Source organism: Sebastes umbrosus, chromosome 15 (genome assembly GCF_015220745.1).
Source record: "Sebastes umbrosus isolate fSebUmb1 chromosome 15, fSebUmb1.pri, whole genome shotgun sequence".
Lineage (NCBI taxonomy): Eukaryota > Metazoa > Chordata > Actinopteri > Perciformes > Sebastidae > Sebastes > Sebastes umbrosus.
In genome coordinates this window covers 19,363,203-19,388,916 of record NC_051283.1, presented here as the reverse complement: position 1 = coordinate 19,388,916, position 25,714 = coordinate 19,363,203, and the positions used below count along the sequence as shown (strand labels likewise).

The 25,714-nt window shown below is 44.1% G+C and overlaps 1 protein-coding gene across 3 annotated transcripts in view; it reads left to right on the top strand.

The window, feature by feature from the left end:
- Positions 1–25,714, top strand: part of jarid2b (jumonji, AT rich interactive domain 2b) — a 135,162-nt gene that overhangs the window by 98,699 nt on the left and 10,749 nt on the right. For 2 of the 3 annotated variants that reach the window (XM_037794400.1, XM_037794399.1), the window contains 4 exons: positions 1,813–2,036; positions 12,940–13,158; positions 17,064–17,302; positions 23,271–24,711. In XM_037794400.1, coding sequence (XP_037650328.1) covers positions 1,813–2,036; positions 12,940–13,158; positions 17,064–17,302; positions 23,271–24,711 — 2,123 coding nt within the window. The remainder of the gene's footprint in view (positions 1–1,812; positions 2,037–12,939; positions 13,159–17,063; positions 17,303–23,270; positions 24,712–25,714) is intronic. The other variant, XM_037794401.1, reaches the window with a different exon arrangement.

The following is a 25,714-nucleotide window of genomic DNA, read 5'->3' as shown; positions in this document are numbered from 1 at the left end:
AAATGAGGGATTGAACTTTTCACTGCCACATTCATCTGGAAACTCAAAATCAAAGCCGATTCGATTTGTGTAAACGCGGATCACTTTTGCGTCCTATTGACTGAGCCGATCGCAGTCATAGGCTTTTTGTTTACCGAGTGTTTGATTGTAAACAAACTGGACGTGTGCAAACAGTTGTTTGTTGAGTTTCCTCACACCTCGTGTCCGAATGCAGCGCTTTGGCAATGTGCCCGCAATCATCTCTCAATTTCTCACATATTGAGCGTACACCCATGTCACGGCGGGAAATTGACACGTTTTGACACCACGCTGTTCTCTGATTTGAAGCGTAATCGGGGCTCTGCACCAAAATGCATTGTGGGTGTTCTCCAGACATGATCCTATCTTCCCCTTACTTCAATCGGGTCCACGGCAAATTGACAAATAATACCAGGATATCACATTGCTTCTATCACAGCTCTCTGTCACTCTCACGCACACACAGCAGCACTAATCGATTGAGGCCACTTACTGGTTCATGTGGCCCCTGACAGTCTGGGACTTTTATGGTTTGTGTCTGGGTGTGTCTGTGTGTGTGTGTTTGTGAGTGTCCACACCCAGGTGTGTGTGTGTTTTTGAGGGAGGCGGTGTGACAGGTAAGTCCATCGCTTTCTCTCAGACACCCACTTCTTTAATATTCTCCTCCTTCCCTCGCCTCCGCTGACACACACTGTGAAATAAAGAGACGAGCAAGAAAGAGACATCTCAAAGGCTTTGTGCACCACAGAGGAAAGTGAGCGCAACTTAGAGGGAGAAAGAGAGAATATAATGGCGGAAAGGTGAGAAGGAAGTAAAAAGAAAGACAGGGAGATGAAGAAACTTTGTTCTCCGGCAGCTTAATTATCTTTCACTCCGTGCTCAACAGGAATAAACTAGAACTACTACCCGTGTGTGTATCTGTGACTACGCACATGTAGGTTTTTTGTGTAATTTACTCGTGAATACACACATTTACATGCAAACACACCCAGCACTCATTGAATGACTGTGTGAGTGTGGATTTATCTGCACATCCATGATGGGCTCGCACTCACTCTTCACTTAATGTGCAAATACACACGCGCGAAGGTGATCAATTCTTCACTACAGGGTAGTTGTTTCAGCAATCCACTCTGCAGTGAGACAATAGCCATCATCGGGGCCACAGTAATGAAAACGATGAGAGTGTGTATGTGTGTTTGTGCATGGAAAAGAGCAAGCGTGTGATTTTAATCAGCCGTAGATTACTTTGTCTTTTGCTGAGATTTATAGGGATGAATGATATCATCTCCACATACCGGGCAGACAACATCTTCTGTATCTACGCTGTGCTATTATAGTGGTATCTGCAGGTGTTTTGGCTGGACCGCAGAGGGTCTGTCACTGAGTGAAGTTACACGATTGGTCGGCCGAGTGTTTGAGTTTCCTCATTGGTCGTTGCTCTTTCAAAATGGAAAGGTGGACATGTACCGCTGGATTTAACATTATAGACATGAGCACTGACACAAATTCACAGACTGGCCATACACGGTTCAGCCATTCAGTCAGTTTTGTCATATAGTTGAGTCTTGTTCATGTTTTTTCCTAATGTATAGTTGTATTTGATTATTTGAGATCAATGCGATTCATCTTACATTACATTACATCATACAATCTGATAAAATGCATTAACTTTATCGTGGCTGTCTCTTTGTCGTGGCGGCCCACCGCTGTGTAGTAGACACTGATGTGTTTAACTGTAATTAAATAATACATTTCAGTAACTTACTCTCTCCTTCGTTTCCTCCCTCTCAGACCTCGGCTCCAGGCGCAGAGGAAGTTCGCCCAGTCGCAGCCCAACTCGCCCAGCACCACGCCCGTCAAGGTGGCAGACCCAGGCAGCCTGAACACCGCCCTGGCCACTGTGCCCTCCACGTCCCTGTTGTCGTTCTCCTCTTCATCACTGTCCTTGTCCATTCAGGACCTGTCCAGACGCAAGCCCAAGACGGAGGACTTCCTCACCTTCCTTTGCCTCAGAGGTAAGACGAAGCAGATGGAGATGTAATCACAGAACAGACCCACACAACTAGCGGTAGACACACAGGGATGTTATTGAACAAGAGAGCTGCAGATATGTCTTGCTCTAAAAGGTTTTTATATGGGTCCAAGACACAAGTGTCTGCTAGAGAGCCAAACTACGCATTACCTCTGGAGGCTGGACAGCAGTTTGCTACTGTTTGGCTGTCTTTGGATAGGCCTGCACTATGTAAGCTTATGAACACAAGACCTGTCATACTGTATGTGCAGCCCCAACGCTGGTATTGTCAGACTGAGATTGTCTCACATGGAGATCTAAATGGAAACCTGAACTGTGGTTAGACACTTTGCTCCGCTCCTTCTTTTAGACACATGTGCACAAACACTTCAAGAGCACATATAGTAAGTTTTGTCAAGTCAGGTTTTGATCACCTTCCACCCACTCTCATACACATGTAACCGCACACACATAGTACAAATAACTGTATGCTCGCCCAAGGCTAAGATTATCCTGCTTTTCATCAGCTTACACATCTCCCCCTCCTACCTTTCAACAACTATCTGTCTCTTTAACACCCTGCCTATCACCCTCTACTACGGCAGCTGTTCGTGCCTGTAGTACTCACACAGTCACACACCCCACACGGCAAACACTACACAGGTTCATCGACACTATGTAGCACCTTCCATGTCAAATGAACTGTAAAAGCCATGGCGGAGTAATTAGCAGCGGAGTTAGAGTTTTGTGTGTGTGTGAGCAGTATTGTTTATTGGGATTGTCTTAACTGGGAGAACTATTTGGGTTAAATGCAGGCACTTACACACTATCACACACCCATATAAACTGCCTGTGTACAGTAACTCAAATTAACTGAGACCCCCTCCCTTGGACCCTCCCAGTAACTTAACAAGTCCTGTTTTATTTCCCTCTGGATTTAATGAAGGACTCATGTTACTTATGATCTATGCTCTGCTGGCCAGCAAACAGAGAAGGCGAGTCCGCTGCCAGGACACTGCAAAAAGTTTCTCCTCTGCTACAGCTCTAAAGTTCTGCTTAGTTTATTTTCTAGGAAAGTTTCAAGACCCCAACCCATGAATCCTATTTCAAAATCTGTACTGTAATTTATAGGGCTGCAACTAATGGCTTTTCATTGTCAGTTGATTATTTTCTTGATTAATCGATTAGTTGTTTGGTTTATAAAATGTCAGAAAATGGTGAAAAGTGTTTCCCAAAGCTAAAGATGACGTCCTCAAATGTCTTGTTTTGTCCACAACGCAAAGATATTCAGTTTACTGTCAAAGCGGAGTAAAAAAAAAATAGAAAATATTCACATTTAAGAAGCTGGAATCAGAGAATTTAGACTTTTTTCTTAAAAAATTACTCAAACTGATTATTCGATTATGAAAATAGTTGGCGATTAATTTAATATTTGACAACTAATCGATTTAATCGTTGCAACTCTAGTAATTTCTAAATCTGAGCTCGCAGAAAACTGTAAAAAAAGAGAAATTTTAAGAATCAACATTGATATAACATCAAGAAACATACAGTAAATTGTTTTCACTTCTAAAATTCTCTACATAAATATCTACAGTATATCAAAATTACTTTTTGGATATCAAAAGTACATGAATTGTTTGCTCCTAGTTTCTCTCTGAGCAGATTTTACATGATAAAATACACGTCTATTGAACAATACCTTTCTCTACTACATGTCCTGTATATAGGCAGACTTGTGCATAAAATGTAAAGAAGTACAATGACCCTCACACGCTTCAATAAATCAGAAGCTCTACCTTCATTCACGGCTGTCTTAAATCACCCTCTTATAAAGGAGGAGAGGGAGTGACACATTCAAGGCCTGAATAATAATAAAAAAAGTTTAGGACCATTTTCTCAAACAACCTTGGTCGTGACTTCTTCTCTTTGCTATCTTCCTTTTATCCTTTTGTTAAATATCCCGCTCTCCTTTTTTTCTTAAACACGTCTTCGCAACCAGAATTAACTCATTTGGAAGTCATCGCCTCAGATTAATTTACTGTTATCATCATTAACCTCTGCCCATCTTACAAAGTAGGCTAAAGACTCAGGGGAGTCGAATTTAGATTCACGTCCGTTGGGTTCGCGATGAGCTATACGTCGCTATTCTGACGAGAACGCTCCCATTATGGAACGTCGATTCAACCTTACAGGGGCTCGTTCAAGGACGCGTAATTGGAGGGTTGCTAAAAATCGACTGAAGCCGTGATTTGCATATATAGGCCAGGGTGTTACATAGGCTAATGATATAATGTCCCATATACTTTGAAGTTGAGATTATTCTGAGCTCTGGGTGCTAAACTAACCCCACCCTTTACATGTGGAGTGGTAGACTAATGAGGTGTAGGTGGCTGGTCCTGACTCAGTTTCGCTGCTTTCTCTCTTTATAATTAAGGTTAGGAATGGTGCTTTGCAAGCTGATTTCTAGTTTGTGTGTGTGTGCAAGGTCTGCTAATACTAATTTTAGAGCTAGGCTGCTAAGCTAAAGATTGAATGGTTTTCCACTGGGCTTTTTCCACTCTGCCGCTCCCTGCTTTACTGCTGTATTTATAGACCCACTTTAGCTCTCTGTGTATATATATGTATGTATGTATGTATGTGTGTGTGTCTACTAACTATCCATGCTGCGAGGATGACATTTTCCTGTGCGGGCTTCTTCTGCTTCTGTTTTTCCCCTTGGCCTCTCATCTGACCCATATGCAGGGACCCTTACCAAGAGAAGGACGTGGGAGAATGTCAGCAGAGCCCTTGAGGTTGTGTGTCAGTGAGCGAGTGTGTGAGTGCAAATCCACACTCTGCACCGATGTTGCCCGTTCTGCTTATCTCTCCCGTGTGCCCCGCCGTCCTGTTCATGCACACACGCAGCAGCATCCGGGGGTGTACGACGAGACGCAGCCTACGACGTTCACCCGGTTAATCTTTTCAAAGGGACTCGAGTCTTTGATATCGTCTGAAACCCCCAAATCCCCTTTAAGATTCTGATACGTGTCTCTCTGGTGATCTGACCACCACACACATTAGGCTGCTTCATGTCTGCTATACCAAAACGCCTCTGACAGGATCTCTCGCTATATTATGGAAATCTCCAACCCCATTATCTCCTTAATTCTTTCTTTTCCAATTTGACTTATTTTTTTAACATCTAAACAGGACATTTAGCAACATTTCTACCCTAAAAACCCTATCGCTGGGGATTTCTTAGATCAGGTCAAACGTTCATTGTGTTTAAACACACACACCCACTGCAGTGTTTGCTTTTCTTATCTGGTAAACATTACGTATCCACCCCGAAGGCTTCTATCCATCACTCACTGTGACAGCTACATAAAAGCCGTTAAAACATGAAGGATTTGAAGCTGTAAAGTGAGCGACAAAAAAAAAAACCACAAACGCATGTTGTGAAAGCTGAACTCTTGTCACTCCGTATTGTGAAAGCACGTCACTCCGCATGTTACTCGTGTACCTTTTGCATCCAATCGGAGTTTGTAATTGACGACATCCTATTCTTTTTGGGATGTTTCTGGGTGGCTGCTGTATCCGAGGAGATAATTCTGATGCAACGTGGGAGTAACCGGACGGAGAAGTGAAAAACAAGATTTCTGTCTTGTGTATGGAAGGATGCACACCATGTATGTTCACCACCCACACTGTCTAGGGTCTATACTCTGTATTTATCTCACAGCTCATCTCCTTTCTCCTGCAAACACACACACAAGCTGAGTCCTCGCCTGTGCTCTCAGAATGGTGTTTATGTGTGGTCCAGGCCTGTAGTTGCGCTGTTTATATCCATGGAGAAAGCCATTTGGGTGATAGCCAGATAGTCTGCCTCTGGCTCCGTCTGCCTCTGGTAACCTGGAGGGTGTAGTGCTGCTGTTGGCAGGGTGGGGGCAGCACTGAGAGGAGCAGGATGAATAGATTCACATCAAAGTGCTCGGTGTTGGTCCGCTCCAGGTTTTCCAAGTCATCCAAGGGTTGAATTCCAAATACTATTTTTAAGTAAATAGCACAATCTCTCAGGAATGATTGCTGTCATGGATGTAAACTTAACAATATAAGTGGTATCGGTTGCTCTCTGACCTTTTACTTAACATGTTTGAGCATCTTTAAAATATTCAGCGATAAATATTTCCGGCTTTGTTTGTTTTGTGCATTTTGGAAAGAAGTTGTTTACTGAAGTTTGTTCTCACTGAGACACACACACACACACACACACACACACAAGCACAGTATACACATTGACATAGATGAGATAAGAATAGATTAGGGAGTAAATGAATAACTGTCTGCACACACACTCCTGGAAATGAGTCTCTTACATAAGATTCATTTCCAAGAGTGGGATTTTCTTTGTGATTATGTGTGTGTGTGTGTGTGTGTGTGTACGTGCCAGTATGCCAGCAGTGTATATGTGCACCACTGCCATGTTTACCCCCGTTGAACTCCGGGCCTTCATCCGTGCCTGCCAGCCCCAGCGTGGTGCCTCTCTCTCTCTCTCAGGTTCAGCGAGTCCAGTTTCTCTGCTCTGCTTACATAACCTCCCCAGCCCTGACCTAGTGAACCAAAGACCTCAGATTCCTAGTACGTGATTACACATATGAGGCAAATGTGGACTTTTCACATCTGTTGTTGAAGAAAAAAGACTGCCAATCCTGGGAACTGTGCTTGGGATCTTTGTAGCTAGATTGTTGGATTTTGTTTGATGGTATTTTTATTGTCTGAGAATCTCGCTTAACTAGAAGCACATTTCCACTCCTGGGAATAGGATTTCAAGTCCAACAGCTACTCATGTGTCTCTCAAGTGCATTGCTGCTGTGACAACTGAATTTTCCCTCAGGGATAATAAGGTACCTTTTCGTTTCTCTCTCTAATGTATGATTGCTGTTTGATTAAAGCCTGGAAACGGTGTGAGTGGAGTTGTGACTTTCTTGTCACTCACGATGCTGTGCTGAAGTTGGTGGTACGACGACTGATTCTGCATTCTCCTCCGAGTTTAGAGCCAATGTTTGTGGGGTTAATGGTTTTGCTGACATCAAGGAATGTCAATTGGAGATGTAATCCCTAATCCTCTCTCAGTCTCTCTCTGTTTCTCCCCTAGTGACTGATGAACAGGTTTGGCAGAGCTCAGCTGTAGGAGATAACTTTTCTTCTCCGTGCCAGAGAACCATAGATTTGTCTCCCTTTCCGACCTTCCCTTAAAAAAAAAAAAAAAAACCAGCTCTCACACTTCCTGTGCACACATGCGGCACTTTGTTCTAAGTCAGCACGTCCACATGTCCCCGCGGCAGCTAAACCCTCCTGATTGACTATTTAAATTGTCCTCATTGTTTCAGTTCCAGTTAAGGGGACAAAAGAAGGGTAGCCAGAGAATGGAGGTTTTGTAATTATGCCCCCCCCCACCCAAGAGCCCCGTTAAAAATGACAATTCTAATAGATTCTTTCAGACCTAATTATGATTTGTCTGCGGTCAGAATGAGGTGGATGAAAAGATGGTGTAATTGGGGGATTGGGCTCGAGCCCTGTTTGAGGTCTCGGAGACGGACTGAGATATGTTTTTTTCACCACGTATTAGGGGTGGGAACCAGAAGCCCTACGATACGATATCACGATATCTAAGTCACGAGACGATCTTATTGCGATTTTAAACATTTTGCGATATGCTGAGTATGGCGATAAGATATATTGTGTTTTATTAGCTATTTTCAGCTGCAAATTATGCATTATTATGTTTAATCTAGTAAGACTAAGTTTTCACCCTGTTCATCTCAGAGTTTTCATTCACATATCTTGAGGTCAAAGGTCAAGGGGCCCCTTGCCAGTTTTTCCTCACCAAAATTTAGCGTACCTTTTGGAGCATTATTTAGCGTTCTTGCTGCCAAGCTAAAATGAAATGTTTGATACCAATGGATTCCTTAGGTTTTGTAGTTTCATATATTATAAACATCTTCACTCTAGCTTTAAGACTGGGCCCACTACAACCTCTTAAAGACAGAATAGCGGCTGCTCCCGCCGTAGGATTAAGAGGTCAATAGTTAATATAACAAAAGATTGATACTTGATGTCTATTGATACAATATTACCACACGAAATATTGCGATACTATGCTGTATCCATTTTTTCACCACCTCTACCTTGCATGTGTGCATATATGTGCATTCATGTGTGTGTTTTCTTGGAGCTGATGGATTCGGGGTCTCTGTTGCTGCAGCCACTCCCGTAGTCGGGATGCCAGTGGTCGGTGTTGGACCACTAGATCTGTTTGGCAGGCTGTTTTCTGACAGTGTGTGTGTCTGTCTTTGTGTCCCCTCCCTTCTCCTTCTCTTCAAAAATCCTAGACAGTCTTATTTTGGGGTTCTTGAATATATTAGAGGATACAGTTATGCTGTTGTTAAACCTGTTTCAGTCTGATGTCTGGTCCTTGTCTTCTACCGTTCAGCTTTTTAAAAAACATTTCTCACTGTCTCTTATTTCCTTTCTCACTTTCACATTCTGCTCCACCTCTCTTCCTCTTTTCAGTTTCTGCTCCGTAGCAACTATTGTCTTACCTCCGAGAACCCTGTATTGAATGCATTTATTCTCAAAATCCTGAACCTGTTCAACTGGTTCTCAGAAGTACTGCAAAGGTACACACACACACTCTTCCTCTAACGTATTAGAACATTTTCATCTCCACTTCCCTGCAACCCCCAAACAAACACACACTCCTCCCTCCCATATCTACCCCCGGGTGCCCCTGTGGTCTGTTTGCCATTGGCCCTCTGACCCCTGGTCAGAGCAGTAAATTACAGCCATTTAGCTAATGAAGCAAGTCATTAGAAGCTGATTGGGCCATGTGTGTGTGCCGCCTCTGCGTGTTTGTTTGGTCTAAGAGAGGAGCGTTTGCTCTGTCGCCAAGATAAACGAGGTGTCTGTGCAGTGTGTGTGTGGCTTTTTGTATCTATTGGTTTACGTGTGTGTGTGTGAGTGTGCTGCGGTCACCCAACCTCCGAGGGCTGATCCGCTGGTAAAGAGCCAGAAGATTGTACTTTGCTACAAAGTGGCACACGGGTTCAACCACTTATAATTGTCTGCATCCCACTTCTGATGCTGTGTGCCAAGAAACCACAACATAAATGCACACTGGACAGGAGCTATGAGGGCTTTTTTAGCCAGACGTGATGTGAGAATCCATCCCTGCCTTCAAAGAAATAAGCCTTACAATGTGGGTTACTATGGAAAGCCAAATTTCACAGTTACTTTTTGCCCTACAGATCTCTTTTTTAGAAGTTAAAGCGAGCAGGTAAAACTATATTATCCGTTCAGGGAATCTGCTGCTACGTCAGATTTTCTCCGTTTCTCCAGCTCTCTGAGGAGATAATTAGAAACTGGCAGAGCTGCTGAGTGAAAAGTGTGATCTAAGGCACAACCCGATTTATTATTGCCAGGCTCTTGTTTTTTTTAGTGTTTGAAAAAGCTTTGATACGAGGATGAAATTTAAACTAAGCTTTCAAAATAAATGTGATGTGACGTGCGGTAACCGCAGTTCCCCCGACTGTCCAATAATAGTTGTTAGTGCACTTTAAAATGAAAATTAATCTGTGTTCAAAGTTGTAGCTCATGCTTTAGACAAGAATGATTTCAATATGCTTATTATTTTATGCTCTCATCATAAAAGCAGAAAGTCATCTATCAAATTAATGTCATTTAAGAAGTTGTCTGTTGGTACAAGGGTTCCCTTAAAGACTTTCTATTCTTATTTTATTATCTTAGTCAGCAGTGTAGTTTATTTAAAGGAGAATGCTTCAGTATTCAACAGTACTCTGTTTATCTGCATGGTACTGGTTAGCACCAGTTAAGCCTTGTACCATGGCCTCCCCTTTGTTATTAGGAAAATCCAGCCTTAGTCAGGGTGTCATTTAAGTTTTGTGTATCCTCACATACACACAAATGTTTCCAAGCCGAGCTCCATTGTCAACTTAGAGTGTAAATGTATTTGTGTCATATTGATTACAAAAGACTGGTTACTAAACATCCATTCATTCTCCTCAATCTTATACCTATTGTCCAAATAGAGACCTCGGGAAGTATTCGTGCAGATTTGCTGCTCATTTCTGGCTCGTTCTTTATGTATAAGATATATCCCTTGTGCAAGTCCATTAGAAAAATTTAATTATGTCGGTGTTGTGTTATCTCTATATTTTTATTAAGCCACTTAATACGGTATTGGATGTGTAAAATCTAAGATAAGTGTTCAGCACCCTCTAAAACAAGAGCGCTAATTAAATAATTGGCTTGGCTGATTTTCAATTCACTCTGTGTAATTTTTAAGTTCTCTGTAAAGAGAAGAGAGAGGCTAGTTAAATTCAGCCTATTTTTCAGAGGCTTAACATTATTTTAATTGACATATAATCGTGCATTGCTTCCCATTAATGCCCTTTAAACACTGTGGCCCCTATAAGGGTAATAAAAACCACAGTTGCTCATGCTATGCAATCAATTTTTATAAAGGATTAATAAAAATCCTGTGTTTTCCTGCTCATAAACAACCGTGTTTTATCAAAGCTATGAGGATGTTGCATAAGCACACATCCAAGTTAACTACAAATCGACAATTGCAAACGTTAAAACATTACAAAGCCTAATTATACGGATCAACAGGCTTATACCAAGGCTTCTATTATTGAGGAAGAGTCTGTTTACTTCATTTATCTCTCAGCAGTACATTACTAACAATAAAGAATCAGCCTTGTTGCCCGTACTGTACATATTATACATATGTATTTAGCGATATTGGGAAGGTTCTTGTTTGCAGAAATTGTCTGTCTTCATCACACTGGCCTTGCAGAGGTAGCTCCTTTGTTGGAAGTGAATTCAGAAGCTATCAGTACAAACAAAAACACTCACAAGCAATGAAGTGTTCTCCTGGTCTGTTCTTTCATTTGTGGCAAAGATCAGCCTTTTGCTGAGAAGGTTTTTATGATGTTTCTGGAAGCACACTGAGGCATGATGCAGCACAATGAAAATCCTAAGTGATTTACAACTGTGCTTGTGTGTGTGTATATATATTTATATCCAAACATATAATGCCAGTCGCTGCTACTACTACACTCTACAAGCCTGCCTTAGCTTTTTATTCCTGCATCTGTATGAGTGGACCAGCTGTTTGCACGCTGATTTACGAGTGCAACATTATGAGCTTTAATAACATAGCTTTGGGCTTTACGACCTTTTATGAGAGTGTGTGTCTACATTCAGCTAACTGAGGTAACATTATAGGCTATCCACTGCCAAACACCATTTACCTCCTTCCACCGCGCATTGAGTTAGATTTCTCAGAGATGACAATGAAAGTGATTGAGTGTGACAGAAAACGGAAAAGAGAGAGAGAGAACGTCGGCTTTCTACTCCAATAGGGTGAGAGATTGACAGTAATCCTGTTTGGAAGAGCGAAAGCGGCAGATTTGGGATTAGCTCAGCAGTGACTCTTTGGTTTTCTTAAGTAACTCTTTTGCAGTTATATATTTGAGCACATGTACGATATATATGTCTCAATAAAGCTGTCAACATCGAGAGTCTCTGTGGAAGGTTGGACTGTTTCGTGCTCCCAGTGCCCCGGATTCAGAATATGTTGAAAGTCATCCCCTCCCTTTCCTTCTACACTGTATATTGTAAAATAGTACCACAAATATTGCTAGAACTACCACTACTTGTATTCATATCTTGCAGTTGCATTTGCAAAACAATGACTACGTTTAAATGCACAAAATAGTCTTTTTTTTTTGCCCTTTTTCTGCAAAAGACATTATTCCTACTAAGCTGTTTACATGGCTAATGAAAATGAATATTCCACTAATATTCCTGTTTACATGCAGCCGTGTATGCTCTGCTTAATGTAACCGGCGGTAGACTTGTTACACCGCCTCTTTCATTCCCATATCACCTCTTGAACCTGTTGATATTCAAGTCTTTCATAATGTTTAAAAGTAGGTGTGTTTCTCCTTCTGACTAGAAATATGGGCTTTTCTTTGGGGCATGCATCTCTGCAAACTGTCGGCTAGTTGGTTTGTGTACAACGCTCAGAGCTGGACACAAACAGGCAAGAGGTCGTCTGTCGCAAACTCCCGTAAAAAAACAATTGAGACGCGTATTCCGAATGTGCTGTTTATATGACCTGTATCAAATTTTTAATATTGTCATAATCAAAATAGTAGTGAAATATTAGTGAGCATGTAAACGTAGTCATTGTAACAATAAATAAACATTTGCAGGACAAACTCCAGAGATAAAGGTCAAGGTCAGTAGATCAATGTTAAATCCATAGATGTCAGATTGAAGAAGTGATTTGGAAGACAATAGAGCTTAAGCCTGATTCAGACGCAGTATAAATGCTGTTACAGTAAAACTGTCATCGCTTTTGCAAACCATTTGAACATTGTGCCGTGCGTGTCCTTGATTATGTTTGTGTGAATGCAACAATGGAGCCGCTATGTGCAGAGCATTTTACAAAGCATCAATAGGCCACCAGCTGGGATAATAACAGATGAAAAAAGCAGCAGTACAATCACCATTATTCACAAACGCTTGAGCAACTTCTATTTTTACATTAATATTTCACCGCTCACATATTGATGTTGATTCATCTGTAATGTCTGAGATTAGAATGAAAAAGGAAAGACAGTTTTTCCCCATGCATGGACAGCTGGGGGTCTCAAAAAAAGTGTTGAGTGGGAAGTAGAATTACAGTAAAGCTGTGTTTTTCAGTGCCTTTTTTTATTTCAAATTATAATTATTTCCCTTTTTTCCCCTTTCTCTCCCAACCTTCCTCTTTATTATTCATTTCCCCTCTCTGTGTCCCTCTCTCCTCCTTTCCTCCACCTCTCTGCACTCAGGTTCATCGGCCCTGCCCAGCAACATGGCCTACTTCGGAAGCTCCCAGGAGGAAGAGGACCTGGAGGACGATGAGGAGGAGGAAGAGGAGGAGGTGAGGAACGGTGGTGGGATCCACTCTCACGGCGCGGGAAACAACAGCCAAGCCTCTGCCTCTTCCTCGTGCCACTCGACGCCCCGCAAGGGCAAGCTCCCCGCCAGGCAGCCGCTCAACGGGCACGGTAAGGACGGGACTAGAGCTTGTGTGGAGTTCACTCCTTTCATACATATTCCCAGAGCTTGATGGGAAACGCAGTCATGAATAGGAGCAATTTTGTCAATTGGTCTAACGGGTCACAGAGATCCTGTCTGTGTATACTGTCTGAGGAGAAGGAGAAAAATAGAAGAGAAGAGGCGCAGGAGTGCCGTATGTAGGAGGAAAAGATACGGCACTCTGAGGGAGAGAGATGGATGAAGAGGGAGGTGAGGGGAGAGGAGGAGGAAGAAGAAGTAGAATGAAGCATGAGGCACCGGCAGAATAACTAGAGAGAAATGGAAAGATCCATTTCGAGGGAGTGAATGATGGAGAGAGAGAGAGAGAGAGAGAAACTCGGCCCAAACAGGAGCACAGAATGAGTCATGGGACGGAGGACAGAGTAGTGGTGCTTGTTTCGGTGTGAAGGGAACGTGAGCTATTTCCTAAGTTTTGCACTCTTGTTTTTCCACTGCAGAGACAGGCTAAGTCACATGGGAGAGCAGAGCAGCACATCAACTCTTTCCACCCCAATTAACACTTAGCTTGCAAAGCCCTAACAAGGTGTTTATGCACGCACTGCAACAGCTGGCCGGGGCCCTCGACACACATACAACGCAGTGACAGCATACGTACACCCCTTGGGGCACGTAGACATTTGGATGAATACACATGCACACACTTGTGCACAACAGTTAGGAAATTGCATGCATGCTACTGAGCCCGTGAGAACAGACTCCCAATCCCAACATCGATGACTATAAAAACAAGTATGTAGCATCTTATCAAGTGATTTATGAGTGAAATAAGACTACAAATATTCTTACTTCACAGGCATATTTTTATTCTTTAAGAAAATCTGACTTTTAGTGCTCAATCATGGATAAAAACTTATAAGATGGCGATCTTTTTTCTTGCAGTGTATAAGGTAAAACATGTACTCATTTCATAGAGTCCAAAATATTGCCCCTGGGTCTTTTTTTACAGAGCAATAGAGAAACGATTTTAACCTGGAGGCCTTCGCTCCCTGGCAGACTTCGGAGACATACAATCCTTCCGGCCAGGCGTTCCCCCACAAAACAACGGCTAGATTTCATGGTTCCTCCTCCTTTTCGCCCTTCCTGACTCTCTCCCCCCCTCCTCTAGTCTGTAGAATCGCCGCCAGAAAGGTTCAAAAGGTGAACGCTTTGCTCAGCTCTTTCCTCTGTCATCCTCTCAAGTGGAATGTGGAGGAGGAGGAGAAGAGACTGGTGGGATTAAGAGAGAGAGGTCCATAGATTTGCTTGAACTGAACTCTTGGAGAACTGTGCGCTGCCTTTGTAGAGTTCACTGACAGTGTCTTCGCCCCTCCAAAACACACATGGATACTTCTCTCTCGTTCTTTCCTGAACGTCTGTAGCTGCAAACATAAACTGTACATATGCACGAATCTGTATAAGGAGCACGAACGGTAGGATAGTGAAACCTGTATGGACAAATCCAGGCTTGTTGTGTGCATGAGGACAGCTTAGTCTCCTCTCTTATCTCGTATACCAACACTGTTTGCAAAGCAGCTCGGCGCCTTCACTGCGATATGCTAAATAAATAGATAAGAAGGAAATATAGGCAGATATACTTTGTAGGGGACAATAGAGATGAGGAGGTTAAGGACACCGAAACTGACGTAGGTGTGCACACACACAGTCAAAGACCGGGTCATTGCTCTGGTGTTTGTGCTGTGTTGGGTATCAGGCACACACACACAAAGAGAGACAAACACACACACACCTTCAGTACATTTTGTGGTTTTAAGATTGGTGTCAAACGTGACACTTTAATATGCAGCTTGGGCCACTCTCCAGCAGGAGCAGGGTTATATGGGCTCTTAGGGGAGGAGGAGAGGAAGGAGGGGGGAAATAGTCGAGGAAAAAGGAGAAATAGAATTGGTAAAGGGGAGAGAAACATTTTTATTCTGGGAGGTAAAGAGAGACAGGAAAGGCCCTACATTGTAGGCCATTCATCAGCGCTCCGTCTCTCCCGCTCGGCCATGTGCCATGTTGACATAGCTAAATTAAACAGCTTTTATTGGGCTCAGTTTCTTGCTTAGCTCACTTCTCAAAATGTCAGGATTTCTCTCATTTTTCACGAGAGCCGGGGGGCCCCAGAGAGTCGCAGACGCTCACATCGCAGTTATGAGTGGATACAGTATAGCACATACACACTTTCTGCAGACAGAAACGCCGCACTGATGGCTCAAAAAAATGTACACACATAATCATCTAACATGCCTCGCTGTTCAGAGAGCATACTGTACATGTTGTGCATTGCGTGTGTGCTGTAAATGCTCCGTGTGTTTTCTCCTGTCATTTTTTCCACACAGCCTGTTGATATTAAGAAGCCATGAAACTTTAAATTGAGCCTCATAAAAGCCGAAGAGAGTAGCTATTGAATGTGTATGTTAATTGCCTCGCTCCCGTTCGACTCGTTTACCATCTTCCCCGGGGGTTGATGCAGCCTGCGTCCATTTTTGAACAGGTTCATTGACATGTAGCATAAAGACGTTTTCATGCACGACCTTAAATCATGCATATTTTACTGATTGGGCACTATATGTTAGCCAAAACCCTGTCGCTCCAGTGTTTGTGCGGGCTTTTCCACTTGGTCGTTGTGGTCTGGTGCCAGGGGTTTTATATGCCATTCTGCACTACAGGGGGGGGTATTGAGACTTAAGTCCACATATTGGCGTTGGCATGGGTAGACGGTAGCCTGAAATAACATAGTATATGTCCGAGGGTATTTATGCCTCGCTACCTGATAGGAACTTTCCGTAATATCTAGTTTTCTTTACGGTGGCTTAATTTTTTTATTTTGTTTATTTACTTTTGAGTTGTGCACATTAGAATTTACGATCTAGGTTGCAGAACTTGAAAAAAAATACATATATGTGTACATATACCATATATATATTCCCGAAACTCAACAGTGAATCATGCAAATCTATACTGCAGTGTCATGTTGCTGCACTTCCCAGCAGAGCCTTAAATCTACGGGGAACTTCTCTACAGAAAGTATATGAAGTAGGGCTGTCATTCTTTATCTGTTCAAAATGTACCTTAAAGGGAGATTTGTCAAGTATTTAATACTCTTATCAACATGGAAAGGGGGCAAATATGCTTGCTTTATGCAAATGTATGCATATATTTATTAAACAATGACAAATATTGTCCAGAAACCCTCACAGGTACTGCATTTAGCATGAAAATATGCTCAAATCATAACATGGCAAACTCAAGCCCAACAGGCAACAACAGCTGTCAGTGTGCTGACTTGACTATGACTTGCCCCAAACTGCATGTGATTATCATAAAGTGGGCATGTCTGTAAAGGAAAGACCTGTGGGTACCCATAGAACCCATTTTCATTCACACATCTTGACGTCAAAGGTCAAGGGGACGAAGTATGACATGGTTGGTAACAATGGATTTCTTCGTTTTTTTAGTTTCATATGATGCCAGTATCTTCACTCTAGCTTTAAAACTGAGCCTGCTACAACCTAGAAATTAGTGGCGTTAAAACAAATTTGCGTCAACGCGTTGTCGCGTTAACTTTGACAGCCCTAATATGAAGACATGCCTATTTCATATACTGAGAGCAGATGGAGCTTCATCAATGATCACTGGTCAAGAAACAATACAGTATTGCTACCTCATTTAGCTCTATTAAAAAAAATGTGTATGGAAAAACTACAATATCCACATCAACTTTCTACGTAAACAATTTCAGCTAATTTCAAATATGTGAACAGCCACGTCGAGCTAGTGAGAGATCTGTCCTTCACAGTGTTTGATACCTCCCACATTAATTAAGAATCCTAAAAGCAACACACCTGATTCTTCTACTGTTTCTCCATTCCAGTGTTCAACAGCCACGGTAAAGCAGGGACCAGGGAGAGTCCGAGGCCCAAGGCGGGAACTCACGGCAGGGACGCGCCCGCCCCGCCACTGCCACCTCCTCCACCTCCTCCTCCGCCCCTCCTGAGGGAGCGCAGCGAGCGGGCGGAGGCACGGGAGCACGCGAGGGAGCAGCAGGCCCTGGCCAGCAGCAAAGGCAACGGGCTGCCGCCGAGGAGAGCTGCTGAGGAGCTACGCAAACAGGTACTGTATGGAGCAAGAGCGCCCAGTGCTGGAATTTCAAAGCCGTAACGTGCTAAATATCACATGGAACGGATGAAAGCATTTCTATAGCTTCCCCAAGAGACCTTGGAAAATATGACAGTGGCATGCAGGGGAAGTATTCTCCTATAGGGATGGTGAATGGTTTGCATTAGCTGTGGTATAACTTGAGATACCATGGAATATTCTCTATTAATGGGCTCGAGGTGCAGCATGCTTGTTTGGCTATTATGCCCATTTGAAATCCTCTCCTCTCTTGACTCTTGTTTTCATTCACCCATCTGTCACATCCTCTCTTTATCTTCCTCTCAGTGATTTATCCTAACTACTCCTGTGCCTTTCTTGTCTCCCTCCTCTACTTTCTATTTATTGCTGATTTCCTCCGTTGCCTTGCCGTCTCCATGCTCTTCCTCTCCTCTCCTCCTCTCCTCCTCTCCTCCTCTCCCTCTCCTCTCCTCCATCCATTGTGTCTGGGAGAGTAATGATTGTGTTTTGGCCTGCTGCGACTGCAGCTATATTTAGTAGTGCTGGCGAGGGCCTGTGAAAGCCTGCCTCTCTCTCCGTGGCACTTAGCAGGTTTCAAGGAACCCCAGGAAAGTGAAAGAAGAGGAGGAGATGGTAGAACGAGGCCAGAGGTGGATTTAGTCCGAAAACTGGCATTTGTTATGATCACATTAGCCAGTCAGAAGCAATTGTCTGCTGAGGCACCACATTTTCATTCTGTCTTTTTCTCTCTCACAATCAATCTGCTTCCTTCCCGTCTTATTTCTCATTTCCTCCGCTGCCGTTTCCTTCCCGTTGAATGCCAGCCTTCTATCCACTGTTGTTGTTGTTGTTGTAATGTGCTCAGACTCGGGCATGTGCTTCAGGTTTTTTAAAGTGGCTGGAATTGTCCAGTAAAACCAACAATGAATCTCAATGAGAGCGACTGCCTGCCAAGACAAACTTCAGCCTCACTTACTCACCAGTCTTTATTCCATCACTCTTCTTCTACGCTCTTTCTTTTTCAATTCACTGTTGGCACCCTGGTGATTCTTTTGACTCCTCTCATGCTGCGATTTTTTTTAAATTTTTTTTTTTTACCCCTGCACTCTCACTCCACCTTTCTCTCGTTATATCTCCGTCTCTCTTTCACTCATTTTCCCTTCATGCTCCACTCTCTCTGCTCCTGTGTCTAACAGACGGATCTTGCCCTTGACAACATGGCTCCAATCATTTGGAAGGATTAGTGCTTCTTTTTTTTCTCTCCCTCTCGCTCTCTCTCTTCAATTAGCATGAACAGTACGTGTGTTAACCATGTGTGTTCAAGACTCGCACACATTTATACACACGACCAACTGCGAAAATACAGGCTAAGCCATATAAAAGGTTAAGTGATTATGTAGCCGTAAAACCAACCAGGGGTTGTGTGTGTAAAACCGAAGGGTAAAGGCATTATCATAATTCAATTCACTGCGATTCAGTTCTGCTTAATTTAATAGCGGCTTGTATCAACAAAATACATGCGCCGTAACAGGACCTTTTCATAAAACAATATGATTCTATCCATTTTAATTAAATAACAAAAGCGGGGATGTCAGCAAAGCAGCTGCGCAGATCAGCGAGCGCAGGTGGGCCAAACCATTTAGCCGACTCGGCAGCATTTGAGAAGCACTCTGCACTTTCTTGTTTAGTTGTTTGTCTTCAGCCATCCTCAATTAACCTCCCTCATAATACTACAACATGTACAAATTACTATAGATAACAAACAAAGCAATAAGAATGACATAATGTGTTTCTCTCTGTCTTCTTGGAGCCTCTTTTGCCAGCTTACTGTATGCAGATCTCTCCCTGGTAGTTTATGAAAAAGGGCTTTTGCAATGTGTGTGTGTTATTAGTGCCAGGCTGTAGTGACCTTTCTCTAGCTGCTTAAAAGTCAACCTGCCCAGGGCCGCATCGCATCGCTCCCTAATAAGACAGCAGAGGGGAAAGAAGGCTTAAGCCGGATTTATGCCTCGCCGTCGAGGTGTTCCGGCAGTCGCGCCGTAAATGACTCCGGCATAGGAATTGATTTACAGTTCAGCACAGGATTTAACCCGTTGATAGTCATCGCGCCACCGTAACGTTTGATGGATGTGTCGCGCGCCGTCAAGCATTGTGTCATGCATTCATTATATCCCCAAATTTATGGTGTTTACATTATTTCCTGGTGATGGAGTCATGGTGAGGAGGAGGTTTGCGCTGGGAATGTTTTTTTTACTACTGGAGAAAACACAAAATAGTCCTGATGTGCACAACCTCTCCTGCATCTCCCTTTCTTTGTCAGAGAGCAGTGCTTTGCAAGGGTTAAACTTCCTCCTGTCTTTTTCTATCGTCTGGCTGGCCTTCTCTCTCTCTCGCTGTCTGTCTCTCTCCTTCTCTCTCTCTCTCCCTCCTCTTCTTCTTCTCAGGGCCGGCTCCTGCAGATGTTGCCTGTTAAAAATCTTCCTGCCAGGCCTCAGCTGGGCTATAGCAACACATGATGTCATCTAGACCCTCCTCCCTCTCCCTCCCCTTCCCCTCCTCTTCCTCTGCTCACATGCGACCGAAATCCACTCCAGAACAGTCTCCGTCTGCCTGCCTGCGTGTGTGTGTGTGTGTGTGTGTCTGTGTCTGTGTGTGTGTGTGTGTGTGTGTGTGTGTGTTTTTTTTCTCCCTTTGGCTTCATTGTCTTTCTTGTTCTGTTCATCGTCCTTCTCATTTCTGTTTGAATTCTCTCTGCCAGACGAGTGAACTTCCAACATCCTTTTACGTATCTCTTTCTTTCTTTCTTTCTTTCTTTTCCTTTCCCTTAGCAAAGTATCTAAACTAGCTCCTGCCTCTTTTACTCCGCCTCGTGTGTTTTCTCCTCTCATCATCACTCTCTTGCCATTCGCCTTTGCCACCAGACCGAATAATTAAAGAGAGAAAAAAGTGATGGAGACTTGCCGAGCTCTCCATGAAGAGAGCCTGGTCCGCTGAGCCCTCCTGTGGCAGGAGGCGGTCATGACAGCGCGTCTCTCAGATTCAGTGCTTTGTCAGCAAACTGTGGCTGTTACAAATATAGTAGCTACAGTGTCTGGACAGCTGGTAGTTACTATTTCAGCATCAGTGTAACACTAAATAAACGGTCACACTGAACTTGATTTGGCTGAAGGAAACAATTCAAAATACTTCAGTTTGAACTTTGTGAGATTATGTTTCAGATCTGTTATTAATTCTTAAATAACAAGCGAAATCCCAATGACGGCCGCTTTTTTGACATGAAATATGAATCCTGTAAAAACAGTAGTGCTCTTTAGGCGGCGCTTGCCCTGCAGCCTTGAATCCTCTCTCATCCCTTTCCTTCCCTCACTCCTTCTCTCCTTGTCACCCTGTGTTTTTCCATTGTGAGGAGGAGCGTGTTTGTGTGTGTGTGTGTGTGTGTGTGTGTGTGTGTGTGTGTGTGTGTGTGTGTGTGTGTGTGTGTGTGTGTGTGTGTGTGTGTGTGTGTGTGTGTGTGTGTGTGTGTGTGTGTGTGTGTGTCGGAGGGGAATGATTGACGGAGGCAGGGTTAGGTTTCAGTCCCCCCTTATCTTTTAATGGCCTGGTCTTTGTGTCGGCCCCCCGCCACCTGAGACGAACACAATACAATACATGCACGCACACACACACACACACACACACACACAAGTGTGACACGAGAGCCCTTCAAAGGCAAACCTGTCAATGGGCCGGCTGTCACCTCCCTCCTGTGGCGCCCCGACCGTGATTGATAACTCCATCTCTCCCATCCCTCCTCCTTTTCTTTCTTCCGTGGTTCACTTCCAGCTGGTCTGGACGGAAAGACACGCAGATAGCGTAGATGGATGGCGGCGAAATGTGATCGTAAATTTTCTAACGACAATCGGGGCTCCATGATGGCTGATGTACGAGTGTGTCTGCCCCTGCTTTGCATGCATCGTTAAGATATTTAAGAGAATGAAAAGTATAAAGAAAAGTATATTTTGTCTGAAAATAAAATGCAATACAATAGGACGAGGTAGCCCTTTTATGTTAACCTACTTTATTCTCTAGGAGGCTAAATAGCGCTCCAAAGTTGGGCTACATTTTGGTGAGGAAACACTGGCATGGCCATTTTTAAAGGGGTCCCTTGACCTCTGACCTCAAGATATGTGAATGAAAATGGGTTCTAATAATGCAATTCTTGCAGAAATCGTAAAATGTCAGAAGCTTTCTAAAACCAAATCCCAGCATGGCTTCTTCTCTGGTGTTCCTCAAGGTCTTGGTGACTTAATGTGGTATTTTGGAGGGATTATTCTCATTTTTATTGATTGGTAGAAAATGGTTAAATTTAGCACCAAATCTGTGTAACAAATGTTATCAACCCAAAAATTGCTGCAACAACTTATGAGACATACACTAAGTGAGCATGGGAATGACCATCATATACTTCTATCATAATGTTCTAAACCCTTATACACTTTTACAATTTATTTTAGACAATTAATACATCAATTAAATCATGTTTATTTCTGCTGCATCTCAAATTAATCTTCATGTTCCCAGCTTTCAGATGATGTACACCACTTCTATGTGACATCTACTGTTGACCTTCTATCTCCCCCTAAAGACCCCCTTTATCCCCCTAAAAAAGAACAATTGTGGGTCTCAGAGGGTTAATATAGCTACAGAAACATGATCTCCAGCTCAACCCATTCAGATATCGGCAGCCAAATAGTGATCTTTAAATTTACAAGACATCTTAACACTGTAGTCATCTCTCTCTCTCTCTGTCTACCACACACACAGACCAGAGAAGGGAGAGAAGGAAAAGGGAATGAGAAGCTCCTGGCAGCTCTGAAAGTGGGCCATGAAAACACAGAGGCGAGGAGGACAGAGAGAGAGAGAGAGAGAGAGAGAGATATTCTTAGACTTGCATTCAGCAGAAATATAAGTGGAAGAAAGGAGATGCGGGGATGAAGTGAAAGAAATGGCTAGATGGAGTCCTATACACAATTTAATTTTACACAATGTGTTTCTTACATGTTCTGATCCAGCTGTAAAGCGTTTTGCACTGAGGGAGAGGGTGACCATGTTTCTTCCCACAGCTGTAGCCAGTGGGCCAGCCGTGGAACCAGACACCACTGTACCAAACCTCTGATCTACAGCTGGGTGCCTCAAAGACACATTCATGTGCACACACACAGTCCCCTCTCTCTATCTCTTTCTACACACACTCACGCAGGAGCTTTATTCATAGCACAGAAATTGAATTATAGCGTTTAAGGAAACCCATAGCAAATAAAAGGCTGTTTTCATGCACCCGGATGGGATTTGATTTAATGACCCCCACCTCCTACCTCATACTGTCCAGCCATCTGCTAGCAGAAACCATGAAGCCATCCCCGCTCTCCCTCTCGTGTCATCTCTTTTTTTTTCCTACCCGTTCTAAAGTGTTGTTTATCTCGGGATGTAGTGGTTTTGGTTTTGGTTTGCGCATATCCTTTTTGTAAATCTCAGCCTTTGTGTTGACAGCAGTTTGAGCTGCAGTTTACAGAAGTCTACTGCGTTTAAAGTATAGTAATCAAGGCAGTCGATCGGTTCCAATGAATGGCGTAGGTTTCCACAAATATGTTTGGCCTCTTCATTGTGGAGTGTGGGCGCACCCACGCCCCTGCATGTGTCCTGTCGTGCTTTCTGATTATAGAATTATGTGTGGGTACATTTTGGGAAATATGTTGCTATATTTAAATCCAAAGTATTTTTAACTTTCATATGTTTTGTGTTCAACATTCAGAGATCTGATCAAACAGGATTCTTTCAGAGGTTTAAGCTAACCAATCTCTTTCCATTCCAGCTGTTTTCCAATATATTTTCCAATTATTTCAAGTTCATGATTGATCCAAAGCATTGTGATAAGATGCTTTATCCTATTCATCTAACGTGTACTATCTCTCTCTGTTGATCCCAGGTCTCTAAAGTGAACGGGCTGACGCGGGCAGGCTCGGTACAAACTGTCGGTGGTGCCAAAAAGAGCCGCGATTTCCGACTGCCGTCCAAAACTGTGAAGAAGTACACAGCCACCGTGTCCAAGGGCCACGTCACCTACACCAAAGCCAAACAGAAAGAACTGGGCAAGAAAACCAAACTCAGCAGCAGCAACAAACACAACAGCGCCGCCTCGGCACCATCGTCAGCGAACAATCACAATCAGCACAGCCAGCCAGCAGCCAGCAATGGGCTGGCCAACTCAGGAAAAGCAGCGGCTCCAGCCCACCACAGCAATGCAAAAACCCGCAAACAGGTGCTACTATCCAATGGGCTGCACAACGTGGCTGCCGGCGCCCGCCTCAACGGCAGGCTAAACGGGCAGCGGCACAACACCCCGGCCAAGGAGGACGGGCAGAGACAGTGCCAGCAGGTAGAGTGCCCGGGTCGAGAGGGACTGCGCAACTCCAAGCGGCGTCTGGAGGTGGTCCTCAATTCTGTGGGGACGGGGGTTGTTGAGCAGAAAGCCAAAACCACTGGCACCGACGCAAAGAAGGCCAAGCTTCAACCCGCGCCTCTGGAGACACGCAGCAAGAAGGCGGCCAATCAAGAGAAAGCTGCCACCCCTACCACTCCAGTTTCTAATGGACATGAATCAGACACATCCCCTTCTCCTAAACAAACTCCACCTGTCACCCCACGTCCACCCTCTACTCCCCCTCCTCAACAAACCCCGTCTCCTTCTACACCAGCAGCCAACGCGGAGCCGGTGAACCAGCGACCCAAGCGGGCATCGGCCGGCAAGCTGATGTTGATTCGACAAGCACAGCAGCAGCAGAGCAGGTCTCATGGTCGGAGCTCCTCCTCTTCCTCCCCCTCGTCAGGCCAGAATCACCCACAGAACCCCAGTCGTGCCAGCACTACCTCAGACCCCCAACAAACCTCTGTGTCCTCCTCCACCACCTCCTCCTCCCCGCTTACATCCAGCAACAGCCCCGGACAGCTCAAACCAGCAGCCTTTCGGCCCGCTGACCGCGACAAGGAGTGGGAGCGTGAGAAAGAGATGGCGCGCCAGAAGCGTTGCGATCAGGAGAAGGAGTGGGAGCGCCAGCGGAGCAGGCAAGAAGGCTGGACAGCGCTGGGCGAAGCCCCTGTCTTCCGGCCAGCGCCGCGGGAGTTCCAGGACCCCCTGGTGTACTTGGATGCAGTGAGGGAACAGGCTGAGGTGGCTGGCATGTGCCGCGTGGCCCCGCCACCAGACTGGCGGCCAGAGTGCAAGCTGAGCGAGGAGATGCGTTTTGTTACACAGGTGCAGAGGGTCCACATGCTGGGCCGGCGCTGGGGCCCTAACGTGCAGCGGCTAGCCTGCATTCGCAAGCACCTCAAATCTCAGGGCATTACCATGGATGAGCCACCTGTCATTGGTAAGTGAGCCAAACACACGTATGTTTACGTGAATGAACACAAGGCAATTTAGTCTACAAAACTCCTTCCTGAATTGATTAAATGAACTAAGCAATAAGCCACAGGTTTCTTCCTGCAGGCTGCCACTGAGGACCACAGATATCGATTTTATGAGAGTGAATTAAACCCCGACACCCCGTCCCAAACTGAGGCCTCCTCTTAGCCCTGTCTACGCTTGTTTCTCTTTCACAGCTTTTGTTGAATGGAAAGATGAGATAAACTAGATACACTATATTAAAATAAAAATTATTGATTACAAAAACTGCCTTTTACCTTCTCAGTATTCTGAGTTTTTAAACTGTTTTGTCACTCCTGCTGGGCTCTATATAAAGCCAGCGAGCGGGCGTCACCAATGTTGCTGTTTCCATCGGTTCCAGCGGTGCTCTGAAAGCTTCAGTGGCATTCCGCCCAATTTTATCTTCCTGTTTATAGATGATAATAATAATGTGGAACAACTTGGCGAGGGGCCTGACAGGCCACAATACAGTATTTCCCTCAGTTTGTCCGGTCACCTTCCATTTCACACAATGACATCAGCGTTTTATGAGCCTTTAAACGGCCTTTAACAGCCCCTGTTTAGACAGAAAATGTACATGTGAGTTGTCTGTACTCCACATATACGTGGTTGGATTTGATTAGTTTTTCACCGGCTCGTGCTGCGTGTGTGCTGTGCAGTGCTGTGTTTGTTGCTTTTATATACAGCTGTATTCAGATTAGCCCAGTGTGAGTGCAGTTGGTATGCGGCTGTTAGCCAGAGAGACCTGGCAGCCAGTGAGCCACAGTGGAGAGGCGTCAGCCAGCCAGGATACCCTGGTTCCAAATGACTTCCTTTACTGCGCCCAGCAGATCAGTTCTACATTAACGGAATTTGTGTCTCTGTTTGGCACAATGACGGTTCAGATCATTTTGAAAGGTGATAGCTCAATTGGCCGTTTCAAATAAAATGAACTGGGCTGGACGAAA